General features: G+C 45.2%; 1 protein-coding gene across 1 annotated transcript in view; it reads left to right on the top strand.

Moving 5' to 3' along the window:
• Nucleotides 1-24,173, top strand: part of Dmrt1 (doublesex and mab-3 related transcription factor 1) — a 114,594-nt gene that overhangs the window by 53,041 nt on the left and 37,380 nt on the right. The window contains exon 4 of the mRNA XM_012947621.2: nt 16,761-16,905. Within this exon, the coding sequence (XP_012803075.2) occupies nt 16,761-16,905 (145 nt within the window). The remainder of the gene's footprint in view (nt 1-16,760; nt 16,906-24,173) is intronic.

Here is a 24,173-nt window from a genome sequence, read left to right as displayed (position 1 = left end):
TCTTGGGAGCAGAAAAAAATACATGTTCGGGAAGAGGCAATAGAAAGTGAAGTCTACTTTAGGTCAGGGTGTTTGCTGCTTCGGGCACCCAGCACCAAGGTCAAGTACTAGGATGGTGTGGATCTGCTCATGTCCACTCCTGGTAAGCACTGGGCTTGCCTGAAGTTCCTGGTTGGTCTTCTCACCTCAGCCAGGCACACTCGACAGTCCTGTGGTCCATGCTGGGCAATCTCATAGCTAGCCCACATTGTCACTGGAAGGTTAACTAGCCTCACTTCCCCCTTTCTAGAGCAAACTGGTAATTGGCCGCTGCCTGTGTGTGGATAGACCCTGACTGGCTTTCTCCTCGTGAAGGAGACGCCGACAGTGCTCACAAGCAGTCATAGAGGAATTTATAAGGATCTACCAAATTTTAAATATACTTTTAAAATATTTTATTTTATTTATTTTTTATTTTTATTTATTTGAGAGCCACAGAGAGAGAAAGAGGCAGAGAGAGAGAGAGAGAATGGGCACTCTGAAGCCTCTAGCCACTGCAAACAAACTCCAGATGCATGTGCCACCTTGTGCATCTGGCTTATGTGGGTCCTGGGGAATTGAGCCTTGAACCCGGGTCCTTAGGCTTCACAGGCAAGTGCTTAACAGCTAAGCTATTTCTCCAGCCCGAAATTAAAAAAAAAATATATTTTATTTTTATTTATTTATTTATTTGACAGAGGGAGGGGAAAAGAGAGAGAGAGAGAGAGAGAGAGAGAGAGAGAGAGAGAGAATGGGCACACCAGGGCTCCAGCTACTGCAAATGAACTCCAGATGCATGCACCCCCTTGTGCATCTGGCTAATGTGGGTCCTAGGGAATCGAACCTGGGTTCTTTGGCTTTGGAGGCAAATACCTTAACCACCAAGCCATCCCTCCAGCCCATCCAACCTTAGATTTTAAATACTTTTTAAGAATATTTATTTATTTATATTAGAGACAGAGAGAAAGGGGGAGAGAGAGAGAATGGGCCTGCCAGGGCCTCTAGCCACTGCAGATGATCTCTAGATGCATGTGCCACCATGTGCATCTGGCTTACGTGGGACATGGAGAATCAAACCTGGGTTCTTAGGCTTCATAGGCATATGCCTTAACCACTAAGCCATCTCTCCAGCCTGAAATTTTAAATATCTTAACGTGACTTCTTTCCTCAGGAAAGAGGATGGAAAATAGATGGGGGACTTGCTTTGGACTACTAGAGCTAATAACCATAACTTGGTTTTGTTTGTGGGTATGGGTATGCTTGTGCCACGATGCACATGTGGAAATCAAAGGACAACCTTGGTCCTGTCTACCTTATATGAGACAAGGTCTCCGGCTCTCTCTCTGCTGATTTCTGCCGGGAAACCCTAACTGGCCTGTGAGTTTTGGAATTCTCTTGACTAGGCCTCCCATTGCTGTAGGTACTTTGGGATTAGAGGTGTGTGTGTGTGGGGGGGGGGCTTTACAAGGGTGCTGGGATCAAAACTCCAGGCCGCAGGCTTGCCTTCAACCACTGAGCCAGTCTGTGCAGCCACATAATACGGTTTCTGAAAGGGGAAGTACAGAGGCTTAACTTCTGTGTGCCTGGAAGAATTCTTTTACACGTATTCTATGGTTGCGTGTGTATGTATTTTATATCTGGTCATTCTTAGGAACCTGTTAATTTTAATATTTTGTAATTGCTTGTTTTGGAGTTTCTAGATAAGCAGTCATCTCAGTAAAACTTATTAATTGCTTCCTGTTCTAATCTCTGCTCTTAGTATGTTCTCAGCTTGAATAGCAAAGGTGATACTGTTCTGTGGCTAAGAGACAGAGGTGACAGGCACTTGCTTCAGTACACTTAGCCCAGGTAGATGGTGAGAGGAAAGGCAGAGGAATACCCATTTTTTTAAAAAAAATTATTTATTTATTTATTTATTTATTTATTTATTTATTTGAGAGTGACAGACACAGAGAGAAAGACAGATAGAGGGAGAGAGAGAATGGGTGCGCCAGGGCTTCCAGCCTCTGCAAACGAACTCCAGATGCGTGCGCCCCCTTGTGCATCTGGCTAACATGGGACCTGGGGAACCGAGCCTCGAACCGGGGTCCTTAGGCTTCACAGGCAAGCGCTTAACAGCTAAGCCATCTCTCCAGCCCGGAATACCCATTTTTATAGAATACTGTCATTAAGCACAGTAGACTCCAGGAGAAAGTTGAGCTGGCCTCTGGGAACCTGGGACACCGGAGAGCAGGCAGTCTGACTCAGGAGACCAGGAGAAGAAGGCAGGCCCTGGGCACCCTAAGGGCTTGTTTTCTCCACCTGCTGGTTGCAGTCTAAGAGCATCTAAGGAGACCCAGAGGCTGTAACGGCAGATCTCCTGGAGCCTCTGGGAGAGTTGTGTAGGTCCCCAGTTCTCTTATAGATTCTTCTCCATTCTTACCTGGGTGCAGTTAGGTCTGAATGAGTTGACACACTTGTTGACGAGCTGGTGTGCTCACTCTAGTGACTGCTGCACAATTGGATTGAAGGTGGAAAGAAGTCTGTTACCAGGCTGTTACATTACCTGTGCCATGACACAGCAGCACTAGGTTTGTAAATAATTCAGTCTTTGGGGAATTTGTGTAATATGCTTGAAAATTAGATAATTAGACCACAGGTTTTGAAAACTTTAGGCTTTGATTTCTTTGGGCTGGTGGCCAAAATCCCTTCAATTTACATTTGCTCTTTGGCTTATAGTTTTCTGGTAAGTAAATGTGAATATGATATAAAATTAGTTGCTTTTCAGAATGTTTAAATACATGGAGAGTGATACTCAAATTCTTCAAGATTCACATTCCTAAGGTCTGTTAAGTGCTCCTCATTATATGAATAAGGATCAAAATCAAAGGAATGCATAGCAGAAGAGAGCTGGCCCTGTTTTTGTTAACACCATATTAGATACAAAAGGGAGGGAAGAATAGAGCATAGAGTCTCCACTTGTTATAAACCACGTGTAAAAAGTTCTGCTGATTCGTTCATGAGTTTTTTTTAAGATTTATTTTTATTTTTTTATTAGAGACAGAGAGAGAAATAGAGAGAGTGAGAATGGGCATGCCAGGGCCTCTGGTCACTGGAAACAAACTCCAGATGCATGTGCCGCCATATGCATCTGGCTTACGTGGGACCTGGAGAATGGAAGTTGGGTTCTTAGGCTTTGCAGGCATGTGTCTTAACCACCAAGCCATCTCTCCAGTCCTGATGAGTTTTTTTTTAAAAAAACATATTTTATTTATTTATTTATGAGAGAGATAGAGAGAGAGGAAGAGGCAGACAGAGAGAATGGGCATCTAGCCACTGCAAACAAACTGCAGCTGCATGTGCTCCCTTGTGCATCTGGCTTTACATGGATTCTGAGGAGTCGAACCTGGGTTCTTAGGCTTTGCAGGCAAACACCTTAACCATTAAGCCATCTTTCCAGCCCCCGTGATGAGTCTTGAGTGCCTGCTCCAGGCCTTTGAGGGTCTTGCCAGACCTTCAGGACTGACACACCGTGAAGCAGCTGAGAGGACAGCAAAATGCCCTGGTGATGCTGCCAGACTCCCGGCATCCTAGAGCTGGTCGGAGGGGCTAGAGAGATGCCTGGGTGGGTAGACTGCTTCCTGCACAAGCGTGAGGGCCTGAGAGGACCGGGGACATCCACAGTTCCATCTCCAGCACCCATATAAAAGCAAGGTGTGGGGCTGGAGAGATGGCTTAGTGGTTAAGCACTTGCCTGTGAAGCCTAAGGACCCCGGTTCGAGGCTCGGTTCCCCAGGTCCCAAGTTAGCCAGATGCACAAGGGGGTGCACGCGTCTGGAGTTTGTTTGCAGAGGCTGGAAGCCCTGGCGCGCCCATTCTCTCTCTCTCCCTCAATCTGTCTTTCTCTTTGTGTCTGTCACTCTCAAATATATATATATAAAGCAAGGTGTGGCCACACATGAGTGTAACCCAGTCTTGAAGAGAGCTGGGCTCACTGGTTAGCCAGTCTGACTGCAAACAGTGCTCCTGGATCAGTGAGAGAGACTCAGTCACAGGCACAAGCAGGTGGAAGAGAGAGAGAGGAGGACGCTCAACCCCGGCCTCCTCTGTGTGTGTACAAGGCATGTGTACCTGCATACCCGCACACACAAAGATGGCTTGTACAGGACCTGTTGTCTGTACAGGGTGAGGGTGAGGGAGGCTGTTTTATTACCTGTGTTGTTCACAGTTTTTGGCACATGGTAACACCGAGAAGCAGATTGACACACAGTATTATTTTTAATTCTCTACAGAGCATGCACCTCAGCTGTCTGCTTCCTATACACCTTGCTGGCCACACCTCTCCGTGGTGCAGTGTGGGCTCTATGGGTGTACAGCCTTCTGGGTGTGGGGGTCAAAGGAGACTGGGAAGCAGGAGAAGAGCTATTATCACATGATCTCACACACCTTTTCTATCACATTCCTTTACAAGAACATCCTTTTTGGCAATTTCCAATTTGTTTTCTACCAATAATAGAAGGGAAGGTAAGCCCGGTGTGGTGGTGCATGGCATGCCTTTAATCCCAGCACTTGGGAGATAGAGGAAGGAGGGTTGCCATGAGTTTGAGGCCACCCTGAGACTACATAGTGAATTCCAGGTCAGCCTGGACTAGAGTGAGACCCTACCTCAGGAAAAAAGAAAAGAAGGGAAGGTAAACAGCCTAATTCTATGTCTTGGTTATTTGTATAAAACCAAAAAAATGTGAAGGCCTGAAACATTTTTCCTCATCCAGTTACTCTTATAGTGTGTATTTCATAGTGACAATATAGGATATTGAGTTGATTTACAAAAAAATTAAATTTAAGATGTGGAGAAATCTCAACAATAGCTTTTTTTCTTTCAAATATCAAACCAAATGTTAACGCACTTAAATGATGTGTGTGTGTGTTAATTGATGTTTGTGCGGATAAGTGTGCACCATGTGCATGCATGTGGAAGAGGCCAGAGCATTTCAGTGACTATTTATCGATGAGAGAGAGGCAGGTAGAGAGAGAATGGGCGGACTTGGGCCTCTAGTCAGTGCAAACAAATTCCAGATGCATGCACTACCTTGTGCATCTAGCTTTTATGTGGCTACTGGGGAATTGAACACTTAGGCTTTGCAAGCAAGCAATTTAGCTGCTGAGCCCTCTCTCTAACCCTATTGGCTTTCTTTTATAGCTCATCTCTGTATTTCTGTCCTTAAGACTTGGTCTCTACCTGAGACCCTGAAGCTGGTTGTCAGGCTAGCAGTAAGAGCCATGTTCATGTTGCTGCTTTCTCGGCAATTTCTCCTGGGCCCTGGCAGCTGTGGTAGAGATGTAAAGTCTCATGGCGAGCAGTTGGCTATCTTCTTGACTTGTCAGTGGATCTTGGCTGTCCTCCATTTCCTCTGCCATTTGTAAAATCAAACATTCTCCAACCAAGCATGAGAGCAGCTTGGGTTAAAGGGGGCATGCGAAGTTATTTGAGAGATTTTTGGTATGCGGGCCCACTCTTCCTCTACAGAGAGCAGTGGAGGCATCTCTCTGAAGTCTAGGCTTCCTGACCATGGGATCCTGACTTGGTTTCCAATACCAGATATGAGTTCTCTCCCACCGAATGGGCCTTATGTCCTATCAGAGAGCAGCTGACCTGTAGAGGCTGTGTGCCGATTTGCAGAAGTGTGTGTTTCTTGTGCAGCTGGTTGATTTTGTAGTCTGCAGCATCCTTGTTTATTCATGCTGTTGGTGACTCTTGTCCTCTGACAGCTCTGGTAAGGCTGTCCAGCACCATGAGGACTAGCTGGGAGGGAGCTACTTTCTCTTTTGGTCCCAGCATGATATTCTAATGTCCTGTGACCACAGCCTGTGGTGTCTTCAACAATAGGGTAATCAAGTATTTCGCCAGGTAATCAAGTGTTTCGGCAATGGCCTACATTGTTTTGACCTTCTGGGTCTCGCTGGCCAAAAGCTCACTGTTGGGGCAACCCAATCCTGGGATGGATTTACCCGTCAGAGTCCGTGGTTTTAAGGTTAAGCTTTTTCCACCTTCCGTCCGGACTGTCGCCCCTCCTCCTTGTAGAATGCTAGTCAGAATGAGGGTTTCTATGGAATTGACTCATGTTGTCATAACTTTTGTGTAATTCCCTCCCTACCACCCCTACCTCCTACCCCCCAGGCCCCTCCCACCTCTGGCATTCAGTCTCTCCCCTAACCTGTCTGCTAACTCCTCTCCCTTCCTCTCTCCTTTTTCACTGGTTTCACTGATTTTATGCCTATCTGCCTGGTGTTTACTGCTGTTCACACTCATTTCCAGTTGATTTCAGCTAGGAACCATATATGAGAGAGTATTTGTAGCACTTGTCTCTCTGTGCCTGCGTGACCTTGCTTAGAATGATTTTTCTCCAACTCCATCCATTTACCTGTGAATCTCATTTTTCATCTTTCCATTCTGTGTATGTACCACATCTTCACTCTCTGTTATCAATTGATGAGCATCTGGGCTGATTCTAGCTCCTACCTTTTAGGAATAGAGCAGCAGCAAACATGGCTGAGCAAGTATCTCTACTAAGAGTGGAGTCTTGTATATGCCCAGGAGTTGTATAGCTAGATCAAGTGGTAGATCTTTTTTCATCTGCATCAGGAGTATCCATACTGATTTTTTGTTTTGTTTCGTTTTTTTGAGGTAGGGTCTCACTCTAGCCTAGGCTGACCTGGAATTCACTATGGAGTCTCAGGGTGGCCTCGAACTCATGCAGTCCTCCTTCCTCTGCCTCCCAAGTGATAGGATTAAAGGCATGCGTCACCATGCCCAGCTTCACTACTGATTTCTATCGTGGTTGTATAAGTCTGCACTCCTACCAGCAGTGGGTAAGGATTCTCCTTTCCCCACAGCCTCACTAGCATTTGTTGATGTACAATTTTTTGATGAGTGCCATCCTGGCTAGAGTGAGGTGAAATCTCAGAGTCCTTTTGATTTGCATTTCTTTGGTCACTAAAGATGTTGGACATCTCCTTAAGTGTGTAATGGGCCAATTGTATTTCTTCCTTTGAGAACCTTCTGTTCAGATCTCTATACCATTTTTTTTAATTGGGTTGTTTGATGTTTTATTGTTTAGTTTTTATTTATTTATTTATTTATCTATTTGAGAGAGGGAAAGAGGGGGAGGGAGGGAAGGGGGGAGAGAGAGAGAGAGAGATAGAGAGAGAGAATGGGAGCGCCAGGGCCTCTAGCCACTGCAAATGAACTCCAGATGCATGTGCCCCTTTTCATTTGGCTTACCTGGGTCTTGGGGAATCAAACTGGGGTCCTTTGGCTTTGCTGGCAAGTGCCTTAACTGCTAAGCCATCTCTCCAGCCCTATTGTTTAGTTTTTTGATTTTTTTGGAGATTTTAGATATTAGACCTTTGTTAGAGGTGTAGCGGGTAAAAATTTTCTCCCAATCTGTGGGATGTCTGTTGACTCTGTTAATGAGTTGCTTGTCTGTACAGTAGCGTCATGAAGTCACAGAGGTTGTGGAGATCTAATTTCCTGAGCTACTAGGGTCTTATTCCCTACACCTGCATCATGGAGTGTTCTCCCTGCTTTTTCTTCTAGTTGTTTTAGAGTTTCAGCTTTTATATTAATGTCCTTAATCCATCTGGAGTTGACTTTTGTGTAAGGTGAGAGAAGTGGATCTAATTTCATTCTCCTACATGTGCTTACCCAGTTTCTCTAGCACCATTTGTTGAAGTTGCTATCTTTTCTCCAGTCACACCCAGCTGTTTTTTTTTTTTTTTGAGCCAAGCCCAACAGACTTGCCTTTTTATTTTAATGTGTGACAGAGAGAGAGAATTGGTGCACCAGGGCCTCCAGTCACTGTAACCGAACTCCAGAGGTGTGCACCACCTTGTGCACATGTGTGACCTTGCGTGTTTGGCTTATGTGGGACCTGGAGAGTCGAACATGAAGTCCTTGGGCTTTGCAAGCAAGTGCTTTAACCACTAAGCAATCTCTCTAGCCCCATACCCAGCTTTTAAAGGGGGTTCTGAGGAATTTAACTTGGTGGTCTCCAGTCCAAGAGGCATTCATACTTAACCAGCAAGCACTGTTAACCACGGAGCAATCTCCCTAGCCCTACTTAAATAATTTCTAATGTAATGGGAAGTTTTTCTGGTCAGTCAGCAGAAGTTCCTTCAGTGTGACTGCCCGTGAGGGAAGGGGCAGTATAAGCAGAATAGTTGTAGGCAGGCTTGGGGCCAGTCACTTCATGGCTCCTATTAGGTCTCAGTCCTCAACACAGCCCTGTCAGGGTTATCATTCCCCCCACTCCACCCCAGTGAGGGAAAGGACACAGATTTAGGGAGATGGACTCATTTGGCACAATCACACAGTTGGTAAAGGGGGGGATGGGGAGAGGCTGGAATGTTACTGGGGTTTATGTACTGTGAAGGGCTCCTCCCTTCCCAGAATGCCTCTGGCTTTCATGTAGGGCTAAGAATGTTGCTTGGTCTTTGTGTGAATCCTGGAAATTCTGGTGTATCACTGAGCATGCTGCCCTTCAGGCCTCTGTCTGTGCCTCTCTGTGTGTGCACATGTGTGCACACACACACACATTTGCATATTTCAGGAAGCTTGTTTTCATTCTTGCATCATTCGGATTACAGAGTTGGCCTGTCTCCATGATGGTTTTAGAAAGGGGTTGGCGAGAGAGAGAGAGAGAGAGAGAGAGAGAGACGGGGAGAAAATGGGTGTGCCAGGACCTCCAGCTGCTGGAAATGAACTCCAGACACATGCACCACCTGTGTATCTGGCTTACGTGGGTCCTGAGGAATCAAACCTGGGTTCTTTGACTCTGTAGGCAAGTGCCTTAACCGCTAAGCCATCTCCAGCCCTGTGTTAATCTTTTAACAGTTTGGGGAAAGTGTGTGTGTGTATACATGCCCATGCACCCACTTTAGAGAGTGGCCTTAGACAGCCTTACCTTGCCAAGCAGGCAGTCTATCATGTTCAGTACTTGTACGATACCCTTCACACTGATGATTTATGCTAAAAGTATCCTAATGTTTCTGACAGCTCATGTGTGACATGAATATAATCCATATATCTTAGAGCAGCTAATCCAAGCGGTTTGTTTCTCGATACTGCTGATGGGGCTATATCTCTTGGTGTCGCTGCGGTGCAGATTCTGATGGTAACATATTGTTTCTGGGTCACTAGCTTTGTCAAAAACAGGAGGTTGGAACAGAGTAGCAAAGGTTAATTAAGTTTGTCCATCACAGCAGGGACAGTTATGGATGCTTCCAGTGCTCCTTGTCCTGAAATCAAAGTTTCTGATTGTGTGGTTTTGGACAGTTTTTTTTCTCTTCATTTTCAGACTATCTAAAATATAAAAAGCTTCTTATTTGCTGCACAGGCAGAAAGCCGTGAAGAGTTGAGTTGTCGAAAGCCCATGTCAGCTCGTAGTTCTCTATACTGCACGGGTGTCTGAGTTAGGCAGGTGGCTTGGCTTGGTAGAGGGAACCATAGTGAGCTTCCAGACAGCTTGCTTTGAATCCCCCTGCATGCCTCTGTGCGCAGAACCAGGTTACTTTGGGAGCGATGTTTCCTCGTGTTGATGATCACTGGACCGTGAGGATCCAGTGAGAGAACAGGACACGTCCGTGGCACCTGTCACCAAACGCTCTCTTCTTCCTTCCTTGGCAGTTTCGTTTCCTGTGTGTCACTTTCCAGGACACCTGCGGGAAGAGCTGTGCGCAGGGCCATTAGATGACTGCTGTGTTAGCAGAGGGGAGAGTCCTACATCTGAATATCATTACCGTCTTAAGATAATAAACTTTTTTCACGTACTTTCTCCCCTGCCTGTGTACTGGTCACTGTTCTGTCAGTCTGCGTGTAAATGACTTGTATTTATGCCTGGTGATGTGTGCATTTGGTTGAGAACTTGAGATCACGAATCATTCCAATGTAAATTTCTGACTTAGGGGCCAGAAGGTTCTGTGTAGATTCAGAGAGATGATGAGGACACTGAGCTGGTCCCAGATAAATTGGTCCAGATGATTCACCCTCTTCTTTCATTAATCTCCTGAAATCTACCAAGACCGTTCTTCCAGGTTCTGGAAAAGGGAACATTTTAAAATTTTGTCTTTTTCTAAGTAGGTACCACTTTTTATTCTTTTTTTTTTTTGAGGGAAGCCTAACAGATTGACATTTTTTAAAAATCTTTTTGTTGCTGTTGTTTGTTTATTTATTTGAAAGTGGCAGACAAAGAAAGAGGAAGAGAGAGAGAGAAAGAGAAGATGGGCGGGCCAGGGCCTCCAGCCACTGCAAACGAACTCCAGACGCATGTGCCACCTTGTACATCTGGCTAACATGGGCCCTGGGGAATCGAGCCTTGAACTGGGGTCCTTAGGCTTCACAGGCAAGCGTATAACCACATGGCTTCATCTCTTCAGCCCAGATTGGCATTTTTTTATATGAGAGAGAGAGAGACAGAGAGAAGGAGGGGGAGAGAATTGCCGTACTGGGGTCTCTAGTCACTGCAATCAAACTCCAGATGGGTGTGCGTCTTGTGCACATGTGCGACCTTGCACACTTGTGAAACCTTGTGCATCTGGCTTATGTGGGACCTAGAGAGCTGAACATAAGTCCTTAGGCTTTTCAGGCAAGCACCTTAATCACTAAGCCATGTCTCCAGCCTGGTACCACTTTTTAAAGGTACTTGCTTCCGTCTACCTAATTGATATATCAGTGTCTAACCATTCTAGACTGATGCCCAGAGTAAGAAACAGATTCAGCATGTATTTACACATACACTCAGATGGTTCACGCCTTGAGTCCTCCTGGTTTGGGTGCTCTTTTTTTTTTTAAATTAAAAAAATATATTTTATTTATTTGACAAAGAGTGAGAGAGAGACAGATAGAGAGAGTAGGCATGCCAGGGCCTCTGGACACTGCAAAGGAACTTCAGACACATGTGCCACCTTGTCTATCTGGCTTACGAGGGTCCTGGGGAATCGAACCTGGGTCATTTGGCTTTGCAGGCAAGCGCCTTAACCACTAAGTCATCTCTCTAGCTTTGAGCTCTTTTTATTTTTTTCCCATTGTCTTAAGGTGGAGATATTATTCACTTATAATGCTGTTAAACTCACTTGGCCACTGTTTATATTCTGTTTTGGGTGCCCTCTGCTGCCTGGTCAACTTAGTTGTCCCTGGGAGGAGTGAAAATTGCCCCATGAAAGGTGAAGTCCCCAAAGAATCTCTTCCCTGAGCCCACTGAGTCACTGGCTCCTCCTTCTCCCCTATTGGGTGCTCTTTTTATGTTGTCTGCCTGCATTGCCCAGGGCTAGGCTGATCTTGAACTCCTGGGTTTCAAGTGAATCTCTGCTTCAGCTTCCCCAGTGTTGGCACTATAGATGGGTGTTACCTTGCCCAATTGAATTCCATACCATCCTTCTAAAAGATATGTATTGTGGCATATTGCCTTATTTCCACAAGGAGAGGTGGGTCTGCATTTGGGAGAACAGTCTGGGAGGAGCACATTGTCAGTAGCGCTGATGCAGATGGTAAAAACTCCTGAGTGACCCGTTTGCATTCACGTGCATTTGGAGTTTCAAACGTGAGCAGCATTTACACCTTCATTGTTTTATTTATTTAAGAAAGAGAGGGAGAGAAAAGGAATGAGAACGGGTGCGCCAGAGCCTCCTACCTCTGCAGATGAATTCCAGGCACATGCACCACTTTGTTCATCTGGCTTAACATGGGCACTGGGGGATCAAACCCAAGCCAACAGGCTTTGCAAACAAGTGCCTTTAACCACTGAGCCACCTCTCCAGCCCTCTTTATTTATTTATTTAATTTATTTTTTGAGGCAGGTCTTGCTGTACCCCAGGCTGGCCTGGAATTCACTATGTAGTCTCATGCTGGCCTCAAACACAGTGATTCTCTTCCCTCTGCCTCCTGAGTGCTGGGATTAAAGGTGTGTGCCACCACATACTGGCTACCTTTATCGTTTAATCTACTCTGACATTAACTCAAACTTGGAGTTTAATTCTCTTTATCAGCTCTACTTGAAAAGCCCCCTTCACATGTCTTTCTTTTGTTTCTGTGTGAGCCATCGTCCTTCTAAGGCTTTGGGAAATTTGGAGTTTACAGCCTAAAATAGCTTGGGTGTATGCTTCCTAGGTTACTTGCGCTGGCCTGTCCTACATGAACTGCTCTTTCTCTTTCTCTTCGCCTCCACTGCTCTCAGGAGGAAGAGCTTTCCTTCTTTCCACGTTTAGACAGGCAGCTCTTACATTCTTTACCATGTGAGTGTAAGCCTGGGCATCCTCCCCTCAGGGTGCCGAGGGACTCCTGGGCTCTATGGGACTTCCTAGCAGGGACCATGTCTTCCCAAAGGCTTGTCTCCTTTTCTCTTCCTCTAAGTCATTTCATAGTCTGTCCACCTGAAACATAGCACACTTAACAGAGGGAAACAGTTCTGGAGAGCTGAATGGAAAGGGACATGAAATTGGAGACCTGGGTGGCAGAGGAGGAGAATCTGCCTGTGTCATAGTTGTCGTTACTTGACCATGGGTATTTCAGTCATCTCAGACGTGCACATGATGGCTGTCACTTACAGGCTACATATTAAAAAAATAGTTCTCGGCAGTGCAAAGTGTGCAGTGCAGAGGATTAACAGTGTTTCAGTAGGTGAATGGGGCCCTTCTGGAAAGCACTTGGCACAGGTAAGGCCTTGGGCTATTCAGCTCAGAGTCTCACATTGAGAGATTATGTCAACATGGGAATAGCATCCCAAACCAAAGAAATGGTCTAATGAAAGAGAAATTCTTACCCACTCTTCAGCCTCAGTGTCCCCTTGACACTTGGAATTCCGTTCTGTGAGGAGTTCTGCCTTCATTTGTGAAAATGTTTCTGGACAGAAAACCACAGGTTCACCCCAGATGTGCATCTTTTTTAATTGAAGTAAAAAACATAAGTGCCTGGTGGCGGGGGAGGGGGTACTCTTTGCAGTGAGGCCTGTCATCCTATGGAGGCTTCTCAGGGACGGCCCTTCCCTTTGTACTGCACTTCCAGTTTTACACAGCTGAGCTATGACAGACCTTTTTAGCTTTTCACCTGCAGGGAGAATTTAGTATAAGCTTGAACACTCAGGGCTGTTAGCTCAGGAGGTAGTGTGCTTGCTTAGTGTTCAGAAAGTTCTGGGTTCCATCCCCAACACTGCCTAAACCAGGTGCACACCCAAACTTGGGAGTTGGATGCAAGAGGACTTCCAGAAGTTGAAGGTTATCTTGTCTGCTACATAGTGAGTTCAAGGCCAGCCTGGGATCAAACATTTCTCCTATCTGAAGTGCTACTAGATGGCCAGTGACAAGGATTCAAGGTTTTTTTTTTTGTTTTTTTTTTTTTTTTTAAATGGTGTCAAGCTGGGCGTGGTGGCGCATGCCTTTAATCCCAGCCCTCAGGAGGCAGAGGTAGGAGGATCGCCATGAATGTGATGCCGCCCTGAGACTACATAGTGAATTGCAGGTCAGCCTGGAGTAGAGTGAAACTCTACCTTAAAAAGAAAAAAACAAAAAAAGAGAAGAATGGCGTCAAATATTCTCATGTTTTGCTGTGGTTATTACTGTTATCCTTTGATAAGATGGTATAAGATGTGTGAAAGGAGACCTGTGATTCCAGCGTATTAGGATTCATTTTCTTAGCACGTTCCACACAACAGAACCTCTTAGGTTTCCTCTGGGTTAATACTAACAGCATGGCCATTCTCTGCCCACCTAGCTCCTGTCTGTGGTTATACTCAGGTTCAGAGACTGGGGTGAGGAATAAGATCATAAACCATGCCTCTTGCTTGCCAGCCACCACGTGCTAATAGTTATAGTAGCCATAATTCACCCAAATCTTGAAGTACTCAGTTTTTGCTTGGTTTATTTCCTAAATTCAAAGGACTAAAAAATAAATAAATAAAATCTTGAAGAAATAAAGTAGCAACGAATGTATGAGAAAAAAAAAAATGAATGTCCTGTTAGCAGAAGGGATGTGCCTCCTTTTGTTACTTCATGGGATAAGCCCATCTGTGCACACACATGCTTGTACCCCACACGCTCAGCCCCACAGGGCCATCCTTCCTCAGGTGCATATATGGGTGGCTGTGCGCACAGTTTTCTTTGAGTTGGGTGAAGCTGAAGTGATTGATGGCCTTAGTAAAACCACATTTTAATAACTTCAAGTGGAGTTTGACCTTTTGTATGTTTCTTTTGTTGGACATCAGTAGCCTAGGAATATTGAGGATTCATTGGGGAAATTGAATGACAAAGCAAAACTCAATTCCAAGCTCCAAATAATCACTGTTTTGGGTGATTTCTAAAAACAGAGAGAAGGAATTAAGGGAGGGGGGGAAAATAAGCATGTGCATTATTTGAACCTGCTTATTTTCTGGTAAGCTGTAGTTCAAAAAAGGAACATTACTGTTTAGCTGTATAATCTTTAAGTAGCTCGTGTCTGTTGGGAGTGACAGCAGTTGACGAGACTGCTGGTCACACTTGACTGTTTACAGTTTTGATCACTTTGTGGCATGTTGGGATCTTTCTCAGGTGTGCAGGCATATGATGGCAATTTTAGAGTACTTGGTCTCAATTTCAGTGACATGTTGAAATTACCTAGGTACCTTTGGAAAGACCCAGATCCAGGCCACTTCTTAGATTACTTAAAAATATTTATTATTCATTTATTTATGAGAGAGAGGCAGATGGGGAAAGAGAAAGAGAGAGAGAGAGAGAGAGAGAGAAATGGGTGGGTGAGGGCCTCCAGCCACTGCAAACAAACTCCCGATGCATGCGCCACTTTGTGCATCTGGTTTTACATGGGTGCTGGGGAATTAAACCTGGGTCCTTAGGCTTGTGTATGATGTGTTCGTTGTTCATGGGTGATGTGTGAGTGCAGATGGGCACGTGCTAGGTCTCATGAGTGGAGATCAGTGGACGGTGTGAGATGCTGGTCTCATCTCAGCCTGGTTTGAGGCAGGGTCTTTTGTTTATTACTGTGTGACCAAGCTAGTTGGCCCTCAAGCTTCCAGGGATTCTCCTGTCTCTGCTTCTCATCTTACCATAGGTGAGTTGGGATTACAGACTCTCACTGCCATTTCCAACTTCACATGGGTTCTGGGGCTCTAAACTCAGGTCTTTACACTTGCATAGCAAGCATATTACCCATTGAGTCATCTCAGCCCCCCAAATTTAGTTTTTAAAAGAGGTGTCAAATAGACAAAGTCCAGCTCTGTGGTTGCCATGAAAATATGAGTGTGATGCTGTCTGCCAGGTCTAGGCAGAAAAGAACAATCCTAGATGATGCTGAAAGCAGTCTTCCCTCAGCCATCAGAAGGGCTGGGAAAACCGAGGTTGGGACTCTTCCAAGGATGGTCGAATCACAGCTCCTGGGCATTGGTGAAAGATCAGGGAACTTATACCAAGAGCTGTCTATGGTCTCAAGGGCCTCAAAAGGCAAGGTGACTCCCAGGCTCAAGTGTCAGCTCCACTGCTGCTGGGGGGTGGTGTTTGTCTCCCTGGCCTTCCCACTCGCTCCACATGTCCTGTAGCCGAATCCAGAGCTCCCGCAGAATCGAGACCCCAGACCTCCCGCCCCGAGCTTTACACCAGAGAAGGTCACTAGCTCACTTCCCAAGTACTTCCAGCCCCCACCCCAGCCTCCTTCTCCGTGGTACTTGTTAACTAAACATCACATAGCCAGAGGGAATTTTAGGGATGCTTTTAAAGAGACAAATTGGAAGATCTATAATTGTAGTATTTTAAAAATTATAACAATATAAAAATTATATACAGTGCAACTTTGGTCTCACTGTTTTTTGTTTTTTGTTTTTTTAAATTTATTTATTTATTTATTTGAGAGCGACAGACACAGAGAGAAAGACAGATAGAGGGAGAGAGAGAGAATGGGCGCGCCAGGGCTTCCAGCCTCTGCAAACGAACTCCAGACGCGTGCGCCCCCTTGTGCATCTGGCTAACGTGGGACCTGGGGAACCGAGCCTCGAACTGGCGTCCTTAGGCTTCACAGGCAAGCGCTTAACCGCTAAGCCATCTCTCCAGCCCTTTTTTTTTTTTTAACGTAGGGTTTCTCTCTAGCCCAGGCTGACCTAGAATTCACTATGTAATCTCAGGGTGGCCTTGAACTCATAATTCTGACTCCCGAGTGCTAGTATTAAAGGCATGTGCCACCATGCCCAGCTTGCTGTGGTTTTGTTTGCTTTTTTGTCAGCTGTGACAAAAACCTGAGAGAAAAATATCAGCAGAAAGCCGGACGTGGTGACGCACGCCTTTAATCCCAGCACTTGGGAGGCAGAGGTAGGAGGATCACTGTGAGTTCAAGGCCACTCTGCGACTACACAGTAAATTCCAGGCCAGCCTGAGCTAGAGTGTGATCCTACCTTGAAAAACCAAACAATCAGCAGAACAAAGAATTATTTTGACCCATAGGTTCAGAGGTTTGTGGCCGCAGTTGGCTGGTTCTGTTGTTTCTGGGCTATGGTGAGGAGGAACATCACAGCTCAGCTCATCTTGCACCAGAAGTAGAAAGAGATAGACAAGAAGGGGTCACGGACAACATATCCTTGAGGGCCCACACACAGTGCCCCACTTCCTCCACTTAGGTCCATCTCCTAAAGATTCCAGCAGCTCTTAAAATACTGTCATTAGATGGGGATCAAGTCTTAGACACACGAGCTTGTGGGGGACATTTCATAACAGTGTTCTTTACTTTTTTTAAGCAGATGAAAAACTCAGAGACTCGCCACTCTGTGAGTGCTCAGTACCGGATGCACTCTTACTACGGGCATCCATCCTACCTGGGCCAGAGTGTGTCCCAGATCTTCACCTTTGAGGACGGACCCTCCTACTCCGAAGCCAAAGCAAGTGGTAGGTGTATGGTGTGGGTGTGTTTGGGGCGGGGATGGTACCCAGCAGTGGGGCCCTTGCCCTCTGCCAGATAATCTCAGGAGTGGGCTGGACAGTTGCTGCGTGTGAACCTCGGTCAGTATCATTTCAAAGCACTGGACTCTGAGCACTAGGTTCTTATCACAGCAGCTTTTTCCTGTCTGGCGTCCTGCAGTGACAACACTAAGATGGGAGGCTCCTGCTGCTAAGAAATGATTTTTTTGGAAGATCCATGTGAAATACAGTGGCACTTTTTGTGTGGAGATTGAACCCCAGAAGGCTGTGTCCATGCTGGGCCAATGCTTCAGGGAGACACTCCCAGCTTCTAGGGGCGGCTTTTCTTTCTTTCTTTCTTTCTTTCTTTCTTTCTTTCTTTCTTTCTTTCTTTCTTTCTTTCTTTCTTTCTTTCTTTCTTTTGGTGAGGTGAATTTCTATATAAGAAATAACTTTTCCCTAAGGATTTTCATTTTAAAATTGAAGGTATATCCATCTTTTGCAGGAAAATAAAATAACATAATAAAACATGTTAATACAGTAGATCTCAGAGTTTATGCAGTAGCAATGCAAATAACTCTAATATAATGCTCTGAACTAAAAAAGGGACTGCTTAATGAACCAAAGCACTTTGAAATAAACCATTTCTCAACTTCAGTTTTAACCTTCTCCATAACATTTGGGCTGTGATGATAGGCGGGTCTTTTGGCTGCGTGTTTCCAGATTCTATTTTAAGTTCTTTATATTTATGTATTATCTTTTGAGTCAGGGAAGTTAGAAGCAAGCAGTGGAGGCAGTGAGTGAAAACCGGGCAGCTGAGAGTGACTTGAAAGAGACTGATGCGTTAGCACTTACCCTGCACTAAGGAAAGGGGGAAGTTCATTTTCTAAATAACTATAGAAGAATTTATTTGCAGAGCAAATGTTTATAGAATGTGAATCAGAACCATGACTTGGTTTCCAAATTTGAAATAAAATCTTAAAAATCTGAGCAAGTTAGTGGTTAAGTGATTGCCTGTGAAGCCTAAGGACCCCGGTTCAAGGCTTGATGCCCCAGGACCCACATTAGCCATATGCAGAAGGGGGCGCACACATCTGGAACTGGTTTGCATTGGCTGGAGGCCTTGGCATGCCCATTCTCTTGTTCCCTCTCTATCTGCCTCTTTATCTGTCTGTCACTCTCAAATAAATAAACAAAAATGAACATAAAAAAATCAGAGCAAGTGACTATCTCTAAAAACAACAACAACAACAAAACTGGGCAGGTTATATTTTATTTCCTATCCTAAAATAAAATAGCAGCTTCCATCAATATGGGACACATGGGTCATAGGAACTAATTGGCTGGGCGTGAGGAGACTGAAGTACACATTGTGACAGCACTTTCACTTGTATTTGTAGTCACTGGGGTTGGACAGCTTTGTCGGAATGATTTAGGCTCTTTAAGGACAGCTACCTGTGTATCTCACCGGCCTGGGTGTCCGCTATGGAGGCTTCTGTTTGCTGTCTGAGCGAGTGAACGGGTGAATGAGGGACGAGGAGCATTTCCAGGCAAGCCTGCCCCTTGAGGAAACGCAAGCATGGAAGCTCCGCATTGCCTCCGTGTTGTCTGATGAGGCCAGGCGTAACTGGGTGATGGAGCAGTTGATGAAACTTGCTCTCACATGCAAAATTAGGAATGAAACCTACTTGCGGGGAGAAATTGCCTGAGTCTCTTACTCCAGGAACAGTGGGATGTTTTTAGACGTTCTGGTATTCTTGAGACAATGGTGTAAATTCCGAGCAAGACAGTAAGACAGAAATGTAAGAGGCAATCAATTTACTGGAGCAAAGAGCGCATCTGGAGAGGAGCAGTAGAAATTTAAATTCACGGCAGAGATGGCTGCCACTGAGAAGGGAAAGAGGTTACAACCCAGGAAGGCACGGTAGCCAGCGCCAGTGTTCACAGGGCAAGACAACAAGAATTTCTTACTGTCTTTCTTGAGAGGTGCTTGATTGAGGGTGTGGAGGCAAGGTGGGCCCTGGACTCACGATCATGAGCTCACACTGAGGAAAGGGGGGAGTTAGCTCAGAAAAAACTGTGGCTAAATCCGGGTTGTAGTTATTGTGGGAAGAGAGATTATGAATTAGTGGACAATCGAAACCCCAGGTAATTTTTTGAAAGAAGTGTAGCTTTACAGTTTTTGAATGTGTGCTGTCTTGGGGGGGGGGGATTTGTCACAAAGCAGATGAGAAGGGAGGGACACAATTGTCTTGGGAAATAAGAACACCCACAGGGCATTTTTGGGGACATGAGATTGTCAGGTTTATCTTCATCACTTATGCACTGGGCCCATTTTGGGGCAGAAAAAGCGTGGGGCTGAGGCAGGGTTGGATAGTGTGGGGGGATAAGGACATCTTTTCACTCATTTGTGGTTCATGGGTTTAATAAACAAGTTGTGATTTCTAAATAGTGTATCAGTTATTGCAAGTGCTTCTGACTGATTTGAAGAACCTTGCTGTAAATAGGGTTTGTTTGGTTTGGTTTGGTTTGGTTTTTCGAGGTAGGATCTCACTCTAGCCCAGACGGACCGGGAATTCACTATGTAGTCTCAGGGTGGCCTCGAACTCAAGGCGATCCTCCTATCTCTGCCTCCCTAGTGCTAGGATTAAAGGCATGCGCCACACCCAGCTTCTTTCTTTCTTTTTTTTTATTTCTTGGTTTTTTTTGGGGGGGGTGTTTTCTTTAAAGTCTCATATGAGTATAAGTCCATTTTCCCCCCAATTTCTTTAAAGATGAGCTTATCTTTCTCTCTCTTTTTCCAGTGTTTGGGTATTGAACCCAGGATGCTAGGCAAAGATTCTGCCACTGCGCTATATAGCTCCAGTCCTTAATTTTTATTTACAATTTTGAGATAGCATCTCACTGTTGCTCTGGCTGACCTTGCATTGACTGTAGAGTTCGAGCCAGCCTGAAACTGGTCTGCCTCAGCCTCCTGATGCTAAGCTTGGCATTTGAAGAAATTAGCTTCATGCCTTTCTCTGCTTTTGCTAAAGATGGAAATATGAAAATAAATGTGACAAGAAAACGTCACCCCAGTTTTTCTTTTGCCATATCACTTAAATAATTTTCTTTTGTGAGGATGGTGGAGCACCCCTTTAATTCCAGCTCTCGGGAGGCAGAGGTAGGGCCCCCGGAGTTTGCTTAGTGAATTCCAGGTCAGCCTGGGCTAGAGCGAGACCTCAAAACAACAATAGCAACAGTTTTCTTTGTAGGAAATGTGGAACATTCCCCTCCTTTCCACATCTTGAAAAGTGTAGATGTGTGTGCACAGAGCAGAGTTGATGGGGCTGGGCTATCCAGGACCTTGTAAGTCATTCAGACACTGGGCTTTTATTTCGTCTGAGCTAGGAAGCCATTACAGAGCCCTTAGCAGAGGATGGCTGTTTCCCCTGAGGTTTCTCTAGATCACTATGATTTCTGGTTAAAAATGAACCATAGGTGTGCAGGCATTGAAACAGGAAAACCAGTTAGAAGTGATAGTGGCTCAATGTGGGAGCAGTGTGGAGGTGACAAGTGATCAAATTCTTAACACTGCACACACACACACACACACACACACACACACACACGACTTACTGATGGGCATGGTATGCAACAGAAAGAGAGGATGACACTATGATTTCTTACCTGTCCAAGCAGAAGATTAGAATTTCCATCTATCTGTTGAGGTAAAAGAAGGACCATGGGGAAAGTTGGTTGGTTGGACTTGGGGGATTTGTTATTATTAATAGTGTTTTCAGTGCTGGGGATCAAACCCACGGTCTTAAGCCCGCTAGACAAGCGCTGTGCTACCACTGAGTGTCACCCTTACAAACCCTAGCTCTGCTTGTTAGTTATTTTTAATTTTTTTTGTTTATTTTTATTTATTTATTTGAGAGTGACAGAGAGAGAAGGAGGCAGAGAGAGTGAGAGAGAATGGGTGCCTCAGGGCTTCCATCCACTGCAAACCAACTCTAGGCGCATGCGTCCCCTTGTGCATCTGGCTAATGTGGGTCCTGGGGAATTGAGCCTCGAACCGGGGTCCTTAGGCTTCACAGGCAAGCGCTTAACCACTAAGCTATCTCTCCAGCCTTGTTATTTTATTTTTATTAAAAATTATTTTTTCAAGGTAGGGTCTCACTCTAGCCTGGGCTGACCTGGAATTCACTATGTAGTCTCAGGCTGGCCTTGAACTCGTAGTGATCCTCCTCCTGCTGCCTCCTGAGTGCTGGGATTAAGGCGTGCGCTATCATGCCCAGGTTGATTTTTTTATGTGTGTGGGTTTTTTGAGATAAAGAGTCTTACTGTATAGCCCAGGCTGGCCCTGGACTCACAGCATTCCTCCTCCTGCCTCAGCCTTCCAAGTACTGGGTTTTCAAATGGGCACCACCACACCTGGCACAGAATAGTGTGTGTATGTGTGTTGTGTGTGTGTTTGAGGGCTACTGGGCATTGAACCAGTGACCTCACACATGTTAGGCAAATGATCTACCACTAAGCTACATTCTTAGCCCCTAAGAGATTCATTTTGCACATGTTAGATTTGAGACATCCATAACAGACCAAATGGATTGGCAAGGTCAGTAGAAGCTGGATACCTCAGGTCTGCAGCTGAGGGGAATTACCCTTGCTAGAAGTGAAACATTGAGGGCTCAGTATGTAATAAGTTCGCTGGGAGATGTGGATTGCAAGAAATGTGGGAAGAGTATAGAGGTCTGAGGCCCAAGCCTGGGGCCACCAGGGCTTGCAGCTTTGCTGGATGGGTGGGTGGGGAGGATCAGTGGAAACAGGAATGAGGAGTAGCCAATGAGGTTGAAGGAAATCTGCAGATAAGTGGTATCTTGGAGACAGTGAAGACAGTATTTCAGTGAACAGAGCCAAACACTGCTGATAGGTCATGTGACATGAGTGCAGGAAATGACCACTGCTTGCTCTGGTGAGGAGCTGAGTCCTAAGCCGGACCACATGCAGACAGCTCTCTCAGGAGTCCCATTTTGCAGGGAGGATTGAAGTATAGCACTCACTAGAAGTGAGGGGAGATCAATGAATCTGTTCTCAGAAGGGGAGTACTGTGGCAGAGGTGTGTGCCGGTGGCAGGGATAGAATTTGATGCCGCAGGATGTGCTTGAAGGACGTAATTTCTCCCTTGGTAGGCAAGATCAAGGGACCCAGGCCAGTGGTTTCCAGTGTAGGGGCTCTAAGCTGGTGTGGGTCTCTGAATGTTTTGTTATTGGTTTATGAACAGAGATAAATAAAGGAATTGAGAATAATCAGAAATTTGGGCTGGAGAGATGGCTTAAGGGTTAAGGTGATTGCCTGAGAAGCCTAAGGGCCAAGCTTTAATTTGCCAGAACCCACATAAGCCAGATGCATATGGGGGTGCATGGTCTGGAGTTCATTTGCAGTGGTTAGAGGCCCTGATGTGTCCATTCTCTCTCTCTCTCTCTCTCTGTGTCTCTGAAATAAAAAGTTTTTGAAAGCTTTAAAAGTAAGAGGAAACTCTTTAGGTAGTCTGTTTAAAAATTTGGGACTCATAATTTTTCCTCTTTCCATTTTTCTAGCTTTTTATTTTCATTGAGGTAAAATGTACCTAATGTTAAAAAAATCATTAACCCATTCAGTACATTTATAGTGTAGTGCAACCATTACTTAGGTCAGGTTCCAAGTAATTTTCATGATCTCAGTAGGAAACCCCTTACCGAGTAAGCAGGCATGTCCATTCTAGCTTTCCTAAGCCCCTGGTAACCTCTAATCTGCTTTCTGTCTCTCTGGATTTGCCTGCTCTGGACGGTTCATGCAAATGGAGTCATGATATATGGCCTTTTGTGCCTCTTGGCATCATGTTTCCATTCGCCCACACACTTCACTCCTTCTGTGGCTGGATAATGTTCTATGGCATGCCTAGATCACATTTTGCTTATTCACATAGGAATTGGTTTTTTTCATATTTTGACTATTGTAAATAGATAGTGGTGTAACAGTGGTTTATAAAGCTTCGACATATGCTGGTTTTAGTTAGGTGTATATGTGCTAATCAGCTTTTGTCACTATAAGAAAATACCCAAGTTTATTAACTTATAATTCAAAAAAAGAGTTAATTTTGGCTCACTGTTTTGGAGGTTTTAGCTAATGATTGAGTGGTCCTGTTACTTTGGATGCCAGATGGCAAAACCATGTGGTGGAGCAAAACCTCATCAGCCAGGGATGCTGTCACCCTGTGACTAGACTTCCACTGCTGTATGCTGGAGTTGGACCTTCAGAGAAAGGTGGGGGCGCAGAGGCTGGGCTACCAGTTTGAGGCACCATTGGAGGTCTTCGTTACAGGGGCCTCTTATATGAGGCGAGGTGACATTCGGTGATGAGAAGCTGTGTGGGTGGTGGAACATTCTGTGCTTAGAGTTACAATAGGCCCATGAGAGTTCATCTCTATAGCCTTAGGAATATCAGACCCTTGCTTAAGGGCCAGGGTTTCCTCAACCCCTGTAGAAGGATGAGGACACAGGCTCTCTGGAGGCCACATGGATGTGGCGAAACTTCACTCATGTCTACTGTGAGCAAGTAGTAAATCGGGCATGATCTGACTCCTTTCTGCGCGGGTGCTGGTGTTGCAGCTGTTCCTTTAAGGCAGAAGGATGTTCCAGAATGCTTCAGTCTGGCTCAGACAGTAGGAGGGTAGGCCAAGGAATCTGAGGACTGCTTCTGTCGCTTGTGTTCTGCTCCGTATTGTGTGGTCAGTATATAGAAGTGGAAAAAAATACTGGCTTTTGCGGGGCATGGTGGCATGCCCCTTAATCCCGGCACTCAGGAGTCAGAGGTAGGAGGATCACTGTGAGTTTGACACCAGCCTGTGATTAAATAGTGAGTTCCAGGTCAGCTTGGGCTACAGCAAGACATTACCTCAAAGAAAAAAATAATAGGGCTGAAGGGATATCTTAGTGGTTAAGGCACTTGCCTGTAAAGCCAAAGGACCTAGGTTCAATTCCCTGGGACTCACATAAGCCAGATGCACAAGGTGGCACATGCATCTGGAGTTCGTTTGCAGTGGCTGGAGGCCTTGGTGCACACATTCTCTCTCTCTCTCTGTCTCTCTCTCTCTCCCTCTTTCTTTCTGTCAAATAAATAAATAAAAATTTTAAAACACCCAAACAACTGACTTTTGTCTTTCTCTGCTTTAAGAGGAGGTGACTGTGTTTTATGCACCATTTAGAAGTTGGTCTTAATTTGAACTTGGCACC

The sequence above is a fragment of the Jaculus jaculus genome, chromosome 1 (genome assembly GCF_020740685.1).
Source record: "Jaculus jaculus isolate mJacJac1 chromosome 1, mJacJac1.mat.Y.cur, whole genome shotgun sequence".
Taxonomy (NCBI): Eukaryota; Metazoa; Chordata; class Mammalia; order Rodentia; family Dipodidae; genus Jaculus; species Jaculus jaculus.
Note: the sequence above shows the minus strand (reverse complement) of the source record. Positions and strands in the feature narration are given on the sequence as shown.